Source organism: Mycothermus thermophilus (genome assembly GCF_041956435.1).
Source record: "Mycothermus thermophilus strain CBS 625.91 unplaced genomic scaffold VTJ04scaffold_3, whole genome shotgun sequence".
Classification (NCBI taxonomy): Eukaryota; Fungi; Ascomycota; class Sordariomycetes; order Sordariales; family Chaetomiaceae; genus Mycothermus; species Mycothermus thermophilus.
The window spans coordinates 2,564,548-2,577,735 of record NW_027191429.1 but is presented as its reverse complement, the minus strand read 5'-3'; the positions used below and the strand labels follow the sequence as shown (position 1 = coordinate 2,577,735).

At 57.2% G+C, this 13,188-nt stretch overlaps 6 protein-coding genes across 6 annotated transcripts in view; 2 read left to right on the top strand and 4 right to left on the bottom strand.

The window, feature by feature from the left end:
* The window catches only part of VTJ04DRAFT_5060 (uncharacterized protein), a gene marked incomplete at both ends in the record, with an annotated part of 4,601 nt that extends 1,767 nt beyond the window's left edge, over positions 1-2,834 (bottom strand). Inside the window, 4 exons of the mRNA XM_069363135.1 lie at positions 8-102; positions 179-377; positions 482-1,345; positions 1,431-2,834. Of these exons, the coding sequence (XP_069220011.1) occupies positions 8-102; positions 179-377; positions 482-1,345; positions 1,431-2,834 (2,562 nt within the window). The remainder of the gene's footprint in view (positions 1-7; positions 103-178; positions 378-481; positions 1,346-1,430) is intronic.
* A 1,277-nt stretch (positions 2,835-4,111) lies between these two features.
* Positions 4,112-4,988, top strand: VTJ04DRAFT_5059 (uncharacterized protein; the record flags this gene model as incomplete). The annotated part of the gene is made up of 2 exons (XM_069363133.1): positions 4,112-4,421; positions 4,513-4,988. 2 exons carry the CDS (start codon positions 4,112-4,114, stop codon positions 4,986-4,988), a joined length of 786 nt encoding a protein of 261 aa, XP_069220010.1.
* A 946-nt stretch (positions 4,989-5,934) lies between these two features.
* On the bottom strand, positions 5,935-6,461 carry VTJ04DRAFT_5058 (uncharacterized protein; the record flags this gene model as incomplete). Its single annotated transcript, XM_069363132.1, has 2 exons — positions 5,935-6,143; positions 6,299-6,461. The coding sequence occupies 2 exons, from the start codon at positions 6,459-6,461 to the stop codon at positions 5,935-5,937; spliced, it is 372 nt and encodes a 123-aa protein (XP_069220009.1).
* Positions 6,462-7,021: 560 nt separating this feature from the next.
* On the bottom strand, positions 7,022-7,342 carry VTJ04DRAFT_5057 (uncharacterized protein; the record flags this gene model as incomplete). The annotated part of the gene is made up of 1 exon (XM_069363131.1): positions 7,022-7,342. The coding sequence occupies one exon, from the start codon at positions 7,340-7,342 to the stop codon at positions 7,022-7,024; it is 321 nt and encodes a 106-aa protein (XP_069220008.1).
* Positions 7,343-10,508: 3,166 nt separating this feature from the next.
* Positions 10,509-12,760, top strand: VTJ04DRAFT_5056 (uncharacterized protein; the record flags this gene model as incomplete). Its single annotated transcript, XM_069363130.1, has 3 exons — positions 10,509-11,105; positions 11,156-11,539; positions 11,588-12,760. 3 exons carry the CDS (start codon positions 10,509-10,511, stop codon positions 12,758-12,760), a joined length of 2,154 nt encoding a protein of 717 aa, XP_069220007.1.
* A 97-nt stretch (positions 12,761-12,857) lies between these two features.
* On the bottom strand, positions 12,858-13,058 carry VTJ04DRAFT_5055 (uncharacterized protein; the record flags this gene model as incomplete). Its single annotated transcript, XM_069363129.1, has 1 exon — positions 12,858-13,058. One exon carries the CDS (start codon positions 13,056-13,058, stop codon positions 12,858-12,860), a length of 201 nt encoding a protein of 66 aa, XP_069220006.1.
* Positions 13,059-13,188: the final 130 nt, after the last annotated feature.

Genomic DNA, 13,188 nt, shown 5'->3' with positions numbered 1-13,188 from the left:
CGCGCGCCGGCGACGCGTCAAAGTCCTCGGTGAATAGCTGTCCGCACCAGTAGAGGGTTTTCTCGTACTTGTGTGTGGAACGGAGGGCGAGGACTTCTTTTTCTGTTCCCCAGACACGTCAGGTTTGAAGTTCCAAGAAAACAAAATGGGTCAAAGAAGCTCGGGAGTAACAACATACCCTTCGCAGCAATCATGGCCTGGGTCTGTTTCATAAACTCGACCTGCTCGCGGTCCAGTTTGGCCATGGCAGCCGCCTTGGGCGAGGTCCAGTCGAGCCGCAGCGGCGCGGAGCCGTTGCAGACAAAGTGGAAGCGGGCAAGGATGGATTTGGCCGTGTGGAAGACGGCTTCGAGGAACTGAGTGTTGGAGTACTTTGTCTATAAGGGAAAATAGCGTTAGCCAACCCGAACCCCTTATTAACACGCCAAAACTTGACCACCACACGACAAAAGGAGTTCATATTGTCGCCTGAAATACTCACCCTCATGGTATGCGTCCTCGCATGATCCACCGAATGCCTCGCCAACCTCTCGATATGATTCAGCAGCACAAACGACGCCAAGTACACCTCCCACCACGCCTCTGGCTTCGCCGGGGTGATCATGTGCTCAAACTTATCCACCACGCTCTGCCTCAGCGGCTTCAAAATCCGCTGAATCACCACCTGATCCAGCTGCGTATCCATGATCGGCGGGATCGGGATTTTGCCAAAGTGCGGACTCCCTTTATCCTTCACCCTCTCCACCCCAAGCGTGTCCTCACCGCACATCTGCCAGGGGATCTCGATCATGCGCGATATCGCCCACAGATCCAGCGCGTCGGCGACCAGCGACCCGGGCTTCTGCCGCGCGTACGCCATGGCGGTGGACACCGTCATCCACGCCAGCTCGTCGTCCCCGCGCTGCACCAGCGACTCGAGGTACGACCACTTGGCGCGCGCGATGTATTGTCGGAAGTGCGCGTGGATCTTGTCGATGTTGGTGAGACAAAAATGCGGCATCTTGATCTCGTGCTGTGCGCCGGAGCGGTCGGTCCACTTGTACGACACCACGTCGCCCGGTAAGGGGGTGAACTCGGAGGCGTAGACGGTGAGTTCGTGCGTGCCGATGTGTTGAGTCAGGCGCAGGGTACGGACCGGGGCGTTGGGCTCGGTGACGTCCTTGAGCTGGTAGACGGTGCTGCGCGGGGTGTGGAGGGGTTCGTTGGGGGCGGGCCCGGCGCGGAAGAAGAGGATGTCTTGCAGAGTGACTTTGAAGCAAGGGTTGCGCGGGGCGTTTTTGTAGAGTCTGGTGGTAGCGCAGAGGGTGCAGCTGACGTAGAGGCTGCGTTGTTGAGCGAGGTCGCACTGAGGAAGAGTAAGAAGGCGAGGTGTTAGTCTATTATAACATTCACAAACACCATATCAAGGAGAAGGGGTAGAAAACGCATACCATTCTCTTTGAGCCCTTACACCGTTTACACACACCTTCCTTCCTTGCCAGCGCTGTCTGCCGCCTCTTTTCTTCGGTAAACACGCACCTCGTCTTCTGCCGCGACCCCAGCGTGATCAGCGTGCCCGTCACCTTGCCCTCGCCGTCGTGCAACTGCACCTGCCGCAGCGGCTGCGACGACATGCCCTGTTGCTGCAGCGCAACCTCCTCTTCCACCACGACCCGCCGCTTAGTGCCGGCCACCGGCTTGTACTCGACAATCTGCAGGTTGGGCGTAGCAAGAGGGCTTGGGCTCGGGTGCTTGGACGACGATCCCTCCGACTCTTGGGTCTTGAGACGGATCCCGGCCCCGTTGGGGCTGCTGGCGGCCGTGATGGTGGTGGGAGGCGAGGGTGAGGGTGAGGGTGACGGCTGCTGCTGAACATGGCCGACTGCGGCGGCGGGGTCCTCTTTGATCTGGATATCGGAGGTTCTCCAGGACGGGTCGCATGCTCTTGGCAAGCTTGTACAGCCGCCGTGGGTGGAGAACGATAAAGGAGGAGCAGTAGGGGCAGTGTTGATGTTGGCCGGGGGTTGGGTTGGGTAAGCGGTGGAAGAAGTGGAGTCCAAACCGGGTACCGCAGCCGGGACATAGGGGGTAGGAGTAAGTACCGCCGGCGGCGCCGGGAGCGCGGCTGTGGCGGGGACATGGACATAACCCGCCGTGTTGACTAGATTCAGGGGCGTGTAGGCGTTGAGATCAACGACCTGGCCCTGTCCACGACTCTGGACGGAACCCGCGTGGCTTACAAGACTGGCCGTGGCTGCGGAGCTGGTCTGGTCCACCGGTAGGCATGAGGTCGTGGGCACGGCTGTCCAGATCAGTTGGGCTCCATGCCGGGAATTTGGCGGTCGCGCCGACAGGCCGGCCTGCTGACCGCAACCAGGAGCGCGATGCTGCGGGGTTGACGCCGCTGCTGCCGCTGCTGCTGCATAGAAACCCGCGATGTCCGAAAGGACGGTGGCCGAGTCGGCATGACTGGCGGGGACCCCTCGCGGCACGGATAGATGATGCTGGTGTCCGCTGGCGAAGGGATGGGGGCTCAGAGTGCCGGCGGCAGCAGCAGCAGCAGCAGCAGCAGCAGCAGCGCGATGGGCCGATGCGCAGGTCGGGGACAGGCCGGACGCCGGATCAAGGCCATGATTCCGCGCGATGATGCTGGGACCAACCGGCGCCTCAGATGCCGCTGGAGGAAACGCGGCGAAGACGGAAGGATAGTGGAAGTAGCCAAGGCTGGTGTTGAACGAGTCCCAGAAGTCGACTGAGTTGGCGTCTCCGAAGGTAAAGGCGCCGGCCGCAGTAGTAGCGTCGGGCCTTGGGCCGCCGGGGTGCTCCGGGTGCTCCGGGTGCTCCATCATATCCATTGGCGTAATGGAGGCTAAAGTCAGAGTCGCAGCGACGGGTCTTGACTCGGCGCCGGTTCCAAGGGACCGGGTCGGGATTCGACACAAGAGAGACACAAAACAGCGGTAGTATCCCGTATCCGCATGCACATCAGAAGTCGGCCCTTTGGTGGAGGGGATGGACTGAAGGAGGAATGCGGGATGGGGAGTGCGACGTCTTGTGCCTCCCTTACCCGCCGCCTTGGGACGCCTTGGGGTCGCCGCAAACACCCCCCGAATGCCGCATTTCCTTTTGCCCAATCACGATCTCGTCCCCCCTCAGCTCTGCGCTGCCCGATTCACCCGCCGCAGTTCCTCGTCGGGAATAGCGCTGTACCTAACTAGGCGCACCACCGGGGGGGGGGGGGGAGGGGGGGATTTAGGGATCTGGGGATCTGGGGAAAAGAGTGCAGCGTGCTGTGATCGCTGGAAGTGAAGAGCGAGTTCCCCATTTCTTTTCCCCATCTTTCTTGCTTCCGGGTTCTTTTCTCAGTTCCCTTCCGGAGACCCAAGGCGTGGGAAAGGTGCCCGACAGCCTCACGAGCTCTGGGCCCCGGATGAGGGACACCAGCCGCACGCGCTACCACGCCAAGCTGCAGCCCAGGCGCACCAAGGCGGCATGGGGCCATTCCCGCGGCAGGTCACGGCACTGTCAGCTCTTGGATCAAGGCTTGGATCATCACCAGCGTCGGATCAGGGCATCACCCAGCGGAAGGACGCGCGGCTGGTGCGCCTGTGTCTAGACTTTGTGCAACCCAGGACTCCCGGGGGACACAAAGGTTGAACGACCTGTTTGCTCAATTCAGTATGTGTGTTGCGTGCCGTGAAATTGCGGCGAGCTGCTGGCGGTTTCAGAGATTGCCGTGTCATGGATGTCAGCGGATCAGTCTTGACATGCCTAGTTGGAGGCCTGCTCGGTCTGCCGGTTTGGAGAGATAATAAGGGGCTTGTCGGCTTTAAGGCGTTGTGGTGACTGATTAAGGGGACGGACTACCTAGGTACATGTACGTGTACTTGTGCTGTTTCTCGGGTCTTCTGCCTTTGTTGACCTCTGGAACCTACAATCTACATCTCATCTCATCTCATCTATCCATCAGTCGTTTGTTTTCGTTGTTTCACTTGCCACCTCGCAGTCCAGGCAGAGTCCTAACTCCCCCGCCTCTTATCTCGCCCGAAAAGAGCAACCAACCTGAAGCTCAGCCCATCAGCCTCACTCGGTTGGCGACACGCAGCTCAGGCATACACACGCAACTCGCGCCATGATGAAACCTCGCCTGGGCATTCCCGAGGACGTCGACGCCGTCACCAATGTTATCATCAACGCCATGCCGCTGGACCCCCAATGGGACTACCGCTTCCCCTACCGCAAGGAGTATCCCGAGGACCACTACAAGTACACGCGCATGCTGTTCGAGTACTTTCTTGACCCCAAGTACGATGATTGGGTCGTCATGGTGGTCGAGGATAGCCTCGAGCCGGGGGGCCCGTCCGGGGTGGTGGCGTTCGGCGTCTGGGACATATCCTACCTGAACAAACGCCGCTATGGCCCGGGATACAAGCCACAGGATCGCAAGTCTTTTCATACTTTAAAACCGCCTTAATAGGCGATTTGCAGTCGCAAAGCACACTCACTAACGCCTTGTCTTTGCCCATCATTTAGCCGTGACCGAAGTGGAGGAGCGCGGGGGTAAGCATCGACGGGATGCCAACCACGCGCACTTTGAGGCCTTCTGGAAGGGCCAGATCCGGGCGTACAACCGCCTCTTCCGCCCCTACGGGCCCGAGCAGATCCACCTGCAGATCCTGGCCACGCTGCCCGAGTTCCAGCGGCGAGGCCACGGCTCCGCCCTGTGCCGCTGGGCCATGGACCTCGTGCGGACCGACGCCCTCCGCCACATGTCGGTCATGGCGAGCCCCATGGGCTACGAACTGTACAAGTTCCTCGGGTTTGAGTGGGTCGCCGAGTTTTGTATCCAGGTGCCCGACGAGGAGGAGAAGGTGGTGCTGCAGGCGATGATGTACCGTCCGCCCCAAGATGAGTCGAGTAGGACGACATTGGTGGATATAGATGGAGGATTGGGGCAGTACACCGGGTTGACCGAGTGGGTGATTGTGGAAGAGGTCAATGGGTCATAGAGGTGTAGTATAGCGTTCGGTTTTCATAGACTGTCATGGTTTTGGTTGAATGTCTGAGATCTGCGTGATCAGCCCCAGACTGGTCTGGCTCTTGTTGGCTCACATGGCCCTTTCCCATGCATGTTATGTCCCCGAGGGACCACTGACTCGTCAGCCTGGAAGTGTATGGTGTTAAAGAGCATGCTAGTTTCGGCTCTGAAGTTGGACCCAGGCACCGCGGACTCTGAACACCGACCGCATCAGGGGTTATAAGCATGATTCATATCCATATGCCAGACACTTTCTCGACTTACCAATGGTCAAAACACCTTCATAGGTAGGTCAAACAACGTATATTACCTATCTTAACGGCCAGTAACGAAACCAGGTACATCTGCTCCATCCCACTCTTGTCCGAGCTTGGCTCACCCTTCACACCCTCCTTTCCCAACAGTGCTAGGACGTCTGTACTCGCTTAATATCACCTGAATAACCTTGGTTATTCTACATCTATCCAACTCTAGCTTCTCCTCAGCCTCTGGTCGACAAACTATGCTGTCTCGGCTCTACTTCCCAACCCTGGGCGATTACAACAAATGGGTTTCTGTACGCGGATACCTTCTGTCTATTAAATATTCAAGAACACCACGCCGACGGGTGAACCCCCCTCCCCCCTCCCCGGCTGTACTCATCAGCATCTCCACATGACTTCTCAAGAATTCATTCTCCCACGGCCACAGCCACGACACCCTTCACCCATCTCTCCCTACCCCGCCGACCGTGTAAACTGCTGGGCCAGCTAGCCCGCGCTTCGTCGCAGCCATCGCCGAGGAAGCGGATCTCTGCATCAACCCCGGCTGTTCCTGGTCCACGCTTCCACCTCGGCTGGGAGCTTCTTCACTCCCTCGCCGCTCGCCTCTATCTCGATCGTGACTTGCGGCGAATCCTCGACTCACTTCACGGGTTGCTACGCCTCGGCGAATCCAGGCAACGGAGCCTGCGCCCACTGCGTCTCTGGTTCCGGCGGACAAATGTTGAAGCCCTCGTACTCCGCTGGTGATGTTAGGCCGTTGCACATCAGGAGCTGGGCCGCGAGGAACTCGAATCCTTCGTCCCTTTGGCGCCATAGTCTGGAATCCGGTGACACGATGCTCATCGACGCGGTGCTCGTCGACGCTGTCCCGGTCAGGCGGACTTGTCTTAGGCTTGAGTGTCGAAGATCATGTAGAGTTGATCTCGTCCAACTCAACGTCGCTGATGGAGCACGTTACTGACGAACACTTTTCGGGCTTCATGTTTCGGCGGCGCCAGACTGGGTCGTTCAGCCTCACACGCCCCCAAGTCTCCGGAATGGATGTTCTGGTCGTCCCCGAGGAGGAACAAGAGGCCCAAGTCGGCGACCGCTGTCTTATATGCGTGGCGTGCTCTATGAACTGGGCGCCGGTGATACGGCAGGGAGGATGTTGTGCCGGAGAAGTTCGCGAGCCGGCCCATACTTCGGGGGTGTGATAATAGGGATATAATGCCTGACGAGGTTTCGACCTAGTATATACCATATCAGGGAGTATATATATCCAACATCAACAGAAACAAGCCGACAGCCGATCTGACCTGTTCTGAGACTGTCCGTCCACTATCGAAAACCATTTTACTAATACCCTTTTACAACCCTGAGCCCAATTCGCAATGAACGCTGTAATATCTATATTCCTCGATCGTTATCGCAGCGTCCCCTTTCAAGCTGGACACTCACCTTAGACGCAACACTCGTCCAGACCTCGCCCATCTCCAAAACAACGTAAGGGAGCGCGATATACGCCACCGAGTCCGATACAAACTGTCTTATCAATAAGCAAAGGTCTTGAAGAAGCCCCGGCCAAAAGCTCACGGGGTTATACAAAGCAGGTCCAGTCCTATCCAGCAGTCACCTCAAAATCCACTAGCATTCCTCCGAGAAGTGTTGTTTTATTCTTCAAACTTTACCCGCCAGTCGAGCAAGACGGTTTGGCAAGACACCACAGCACCCCACCCAAGTTGAATTACACCGAACCAGTCTAGCAGCGTAAACAGTTCTTAAAGAAGTCTGGTGTCCACCAACCGTGACAGAAAGCTCCGGCGCGAGGCACCCGGCCAGGGGCTGTGACAGCCCGAGAATGCCGGCGCAGGATGGAAGTAGAGCCTTGACATGAAGCCCCGCAGACGACGTCTTGAGGGCGACGTCGCGGCGACTCCCTTGGCCAGTAGGACCTCGCGGCAGGTGTGTTAAGGCCGGCCAGCTCGGGGAGGACGTGTCGTTGAACGTCCAGTGTGGCGTGGTTCTTGGGATAATACACCTTCTCGATCATTTGGGTAGGTTGGGGTTTATGGTAAGCCATTCTAGGAGGTCGCGTTGGGTAGTCTTGAACGCCTGGTTGTTAATCCGGACGGGTCGCAGTCTTTCGTTTGGACCCGTGTCAGATGATTTACCGGCGTTGAGGAGTGTCCAGAGGGCGACGTCAGCTGGACAAACATAGCTTTAGATACCATTAGAGAAAAAGCCAAGTTATTTGAACAGTAGTGCTCCCTCATTACATATCGCTCAGTATTGAGTGACACGCATTTTCCAAGGTTCAGCCAACACTTTTCTGGCTATCATGGAAAAACATTTAGTCATATCGTCCTCTCCTTAACACAAAACAATAGCTAAATGCCGGACCATCTTAACGTACGTATGCCCCGAAGTAAACGAATATAATGTAGTTCTTATCGATATTTTTATTGCTTTGAAATGGTAGGATATACAGCAAGTGAAGAAGAGCCTGAGCGGTTGTATGTCATCAGTTCAACAGACATCTCCTATGTCTGCTTCGGCGTGTTGAGGAGTTCGGGACTCTCCTGATAAGGGGGATGTCCGTTCCATCGCCAGGATAATGAGGTCAAGGATGTTGTGAGGCTTGATTATGGCTACGGATTTCACAAGGTAATTAATTATTGAGATAGACCCTGCGTACGCAAGCCATTCAAGGTTCACATGTGGAGCTTGTCCCGTCATATCCCCGGTCTATGTCTTGTGATGCTGCTCGGCTTTGTCAAGTGTAACCTGTGGCGCACGTCCAGGCCGGTCTATGAATAGCTCCAGCAGACGAGAATAGCACACAATCTCCAATAGAAATAAAAGCTATGAGCTGTGGTGGTGATCATGTACTTTCTTGTCAGTCGATGGCAACCGTTCACTGGAGTGTACTACGTCACACCTCAGGCCGCCCAATTTTGTGTGTAAGATTTTCGACGACTCACAGCTCGAGACGGTCAGCGAAACAAACACTGTCACGGCACGGGCGATTATCGTACGAAATCCTGGATCATAGCATATTTTTGGCACTTAAGCCGGCGATCACGACGGCAGAGAGCGGCAGACAGCTACCAGACGGCAGACGGCGGGAAGACGGACGGCAGGACGTGACCATTACCGGGTGAACCAGACCTCGGAAGCCTACCGAGAAAACATGATTGACTGATTGACAGCAATATGACGATGCGGTTCAACGTTCCGGGTAGCACACACAAAAATCCAAGAAAAAGCTCTCTCTCTGTGCTGGGTCAGGCTAGCGCGAGTTTATGCGGCGATGTGCGGTGCCGGCTGCAGCGGTGCGTGATCGCCCCAAGATTGGCTCTTGACCCGGGCTTCAGCGAGTGTGCGATGCGCTTCATGGGTTTGCCGAGGCATTATTCCCCGAGACTTGGTTGGAGGGAAATTCCGGGTTGAGAGAGGGGCGAGGAGAAACAAGAGTTGAAACGGGCCAGAGAGGTTATCTCCGTGGTGAGCCGCCCGATGGACGGTCGACATCAACACCAGCCACCGTTGAGGTAACGGGAGCAAATGCCGAAGTGGAGCGTCACGCTACTCTGGAAGAAGAGAAAATAATTGTTTGCTTCTAAAACACGGTGAAAACAGGCGAAGAGTGGAAAAAAGAGTCCAATGTGACGTCGAGTGACGACGGTTACGTAGAGTTCCATCGGTGATGGAGCGGGGGACGCAAGGGCCTCCTCCTGGATGTTTCGGGTGGGCGCCTACTCAGTACACGTCGTGGAGAGCAAGCTCGATTTGGCGGTCTGAGACAAGGCGTCGACGGTTCAGGAAGAAGGCCGAGTGCTCCATGATGCCATTTTTTCTTGTTTTTCTTGACTTGTGACTTTTCGTCTGAAGTTGAGAGCACGGAAAGCACCGAGCCGTGGAAGGGAGGATGCAAGGGTTTGCAAGATTGGCGAGATGCAGTGTGGCTTGTGGCTGGGGGAGGCTGTGAAATGCTGCGAGATGTTGCCGGGACGCGTCCAGACACGAGAAAAGAAAAGGAAAACTTAGAAAATTCAGCGGTGAAGACGCGCTCAAATTTTCTCGCGGTTTCCATGTTTCCATCAGGTAATCCCATCGGATCGCGTGCGTAGTGCGTAGTGCGCCTGCCAGAGGTGATTGCTGCAGGCGCAGGCGACAGGTGCACGCACTTTCGCGGTAGTGGTTGCCGTGCAGTTGTGGTTGAGGCTGACAGCTCCGAAGCTGAGTGGGCGGAGAGCAGAGTTGTGGGTCCGTTCGGCAGGAGCCGTTTAAGCTCCCCCTGTCTGTACCCACTTTTCCCACCTTCCCCTGCGTCCCCATCGGACCCACCAGGGGCTCTTGGCTTTCCCAGCTTTCCCAACCTCACTCCTCCACTTCCACAACTTCAACCTCGAGACTTGCTGTCCAGGAGGAATTGATTGTCGAGTTTGGACATGAATTGTCCGCCTAAGATACTCCAAAAAGTTTATTTGCTGCGTCGTCATATGGCTTTTTTTTCTTAAAAATAAAGCTTAATCCAAGCACACACCTCGAACAAGTGAAGAATGGCTTCGTCAAGTTTGTTTCAGTCCAGTGATCACTTGCCCCACGTCTTCCCAGATCGGACCCTAGTGCAACGTCGGCTTCCATGATTCTGGACGACGAGACAACCGGAGAGCCAGGGTCTGCCGGTGGCGTCCTCGACCTCAACGCCAGAGCACGCATTGACTGACTGCACGCGAGAACGTGATCACACACAGACGCTCTTCGCCATGGCCAGCTCAACATGTCAGCACCCCGTCAGCACTCCGATTCCCGGATGCCATGCCCAGGCTGTCCACGTCGATCCTCTATGCCCGTTTCTTTTCTGTCGTGGGGCATCTTGGAGCCGATGTTGACGTCGTGACGGCGTGGTATGCAGGGGAGGGGAGGCCGGGAGGATGAACACCCCCTCGTCGAGTGACTCTGTGACACACCCTCCCCACCGGTTGTCGCCTTGTCCAGCCCTACCCTGCTCGAGTTAGTAGCCCGATGTCAGACTCTGGTAGTATACCTGTACTACCCATCCTCGTGTTTCTCTTCCATCCCACCCTCCTCCTTTGCCGTTGACCGTCCTCCGGCCCAACCAAACTCACCCGACCACACGTCTCGACTGCAGGACAGCGACGACACATGACATTCCTTGGCCGAACCACATCTCCTCTGTGAGTCGAGGTGTGTGTATCCGATCCTTATACGAGACGGCAACTATGGGGTCAGAGCAAGGACGAAAGGACTATGGGGGGTTGGGGACGGAGAGGATAGGAGGAGGGCAGGATGGTGATGATGATCTGGATGTTCCGCCGCCGGTACCTCCAAAAGACCTTCCGCCATTACCACCCGAGGCTGCGAAGCTCACGGCCCTCCCGCCAGCCCTCCCGGCGAGCATTCTTCCAGCTCCCACCGAGCCTCCGAAAGGCCCGCTACCACCGACGCCCTCGAGACCATCGACGGCAACATCGAGGCCGGGTACAGCGGCAGCCTCACGGCCATCGACAGCAGCATCTCCGAAGCCACCTCTACCAACCCTAGCCCCGTCGTTCCGAAGCCCACAGCCTCTGAACATGAACCCGCCAACACGACCTGCCACGGCCACTACCACACGAACTGGCGCCGCCAACACCCCGACTCGGCCCAATACCGCGACCACCCAAACGTCTGGCATGATCCCAATACGACTCGCCGGGTCTACCAAGAGGCTATCCTGGACTTCGCTGCAGTCGAGGAGGCCCATCAAGTATGCGCAGGGGAAGTTTGGCCGCGTTGAGCTGGTCCCCCAGCCGAGTGACGACCCTGATGATCCGCTGGTGAGTTGGGTTCTGATCAAAAAGTCATTTCTGAAGCTAACACGGCATAGAACTGGCCGACATGGCGCAAAGAACTTCACTTCTGGTCTCTCCTTTTAATCGTCTCCATGACGGGTGTGGCCAAGACGGCATTGATGACCGTCAACGCGGAGCTCGCCCAACTCTACAACCGTCCTTACAAAGACATTGCCGCCTTGACCGGCGTTCCGCTTATCCTTTCTTTCTTCACCGGTTTAATCTGCCTCGTGGCATCCCGAGTCTGCGGCAAGCGTCCGCTGTACCTCGCTTCCTTCTTGTTAGTGTTTATTGGCACCGTTTGGAATACCAATGTCGCCCACAGCTACTCCGAGTGCATGGCCGCTCGCGTGTTCCAGGGATTGGGCTGGGGCGCCTTTGATACGCTTGTCCTGGGGTCGATTCAGGACACCTACTTTGTAAGTCTCCTTTCTCAAGTTACTGAGCCAGTCCGCTAACAGCTCCAGGAACATGAACGCAATATGCGGATCGCCATCCACTCCATCGTCTCCGTGGCGACCACCTGGGGCCCGCCTCTCCTCGGCGGCGTCTCCTCCCAAGGACCTGACGGTTTCGAGCTCCAGTTCACCGTTCTCAGCTCCTTCTTCTTCGTTGCCATCCCGGCCGTCTCGCTCGGCATTCCCGAGACCGCCTTCGACCGCAAGCTCACCTTCGCCCAAACCCCCGCCACCGCTGCCAGCCAGTTCAAGGCACCTGGTCCGCCAACCCCTCGCCGCCTCTTCTCTGTCGAGTCCATTACCGACTACATCGTCAAGCTCAAACCCTACGCCTACCGCGGCCCTGTTTCTCTGCCGATCCTCCTCCAAGCGCCGCGCGCATTCATCACCCCAACGACGGCGTTACTCACCATCTTGACCCTCCTTCCGACCTCCTCGCTCTGGGGTCTCACGTCCTCCCTCTCTCTCGCCCTCCGCCCGCTCCCGTTCGCCCTCATGCCGGGCACCATCGGCGCCATGTTCCTCGCTCCCTTCCTCCTCGCCACCGCTGTCGTCGCCGCATCGTCTCTCCTCCCGCACTGGCAAAACACCGCGCGCTTCACGCCACGGTTCCACACCTCCATCCTCGCCGCCGGCGCCGGGCTCACGTTCATCGGGACATTGGTGTTCGGCCTGCACCTGACCAACGCCCTGCCGATTTTGACCGCGGATTCTACTCCAGCGGAGATGATGGCGGTCCTGGACCCCAACAACACGGGCGTCAACATCCCCGCGCTCAGCTTCGCGCTGGGCCTGCTCGCCGCCGGCGCCACCCTGCTCGAGTCCACCGCCGCCCCGATGATCCGCGCCAGCACGGCTTACACCTCGGCCAACCTCGCCGCCGCGACGCAGAACACGGCCGACATGGCCGCCGGCGCGGCTTGCTGGAGGGCGCTGTTCGCGGGGGTGTTTGCGATTGCGGTGCCCAAGAATTTTGGGGATGTCAGGGGTTACTTGGACGCGCTCTGGGCCGTCCGGGGGTTTTGCATCGGCTCGGCGGTGTCTGGGGCGATTATTGTCGCGGCGGTGGGTGGGGTGTGGTGGTTGTGGGCCATGGTGGTGAGGAGGTGGGATGGGTTGTGCATGGGGCTGGTGGATTTGGAGGGGTTGAAGAGGACGGGGAGCTTCTTTGATGCTGACTGAGTGAGTGAGGGGAGCTTAGGACGGGGTATTAATGTGGAAAGTGAAGGTCGTTCGTTTTTTGTGATGTGTGTTTGGTTGGGCTGGATTTCCTACCTACTTACCTACTTGTCCTCCTAGTGAGCTTATGATAATGTCTGAGACGTGGCGAGCAATCGGGGATGGGAACGGGCTTTTGGGAGGGAGGATTAGGGAAGGGGATTCTTTCGTTAATGATATACCCGACAACGATGATGATGATGACGATCAGGGAGGAGGATGATAGGAGGACAGACAGCATGATACCCCATACCATGTACATTCCTTTCTTGTTTATTGATATACCCCCCAACCAAATACTCACATACCTAAGATGTATACTATAGCAGATACAATACTATCCATTCGAACCTTCTCAGTACATGATTGTGTCCCTGTATACTCCGTACTCC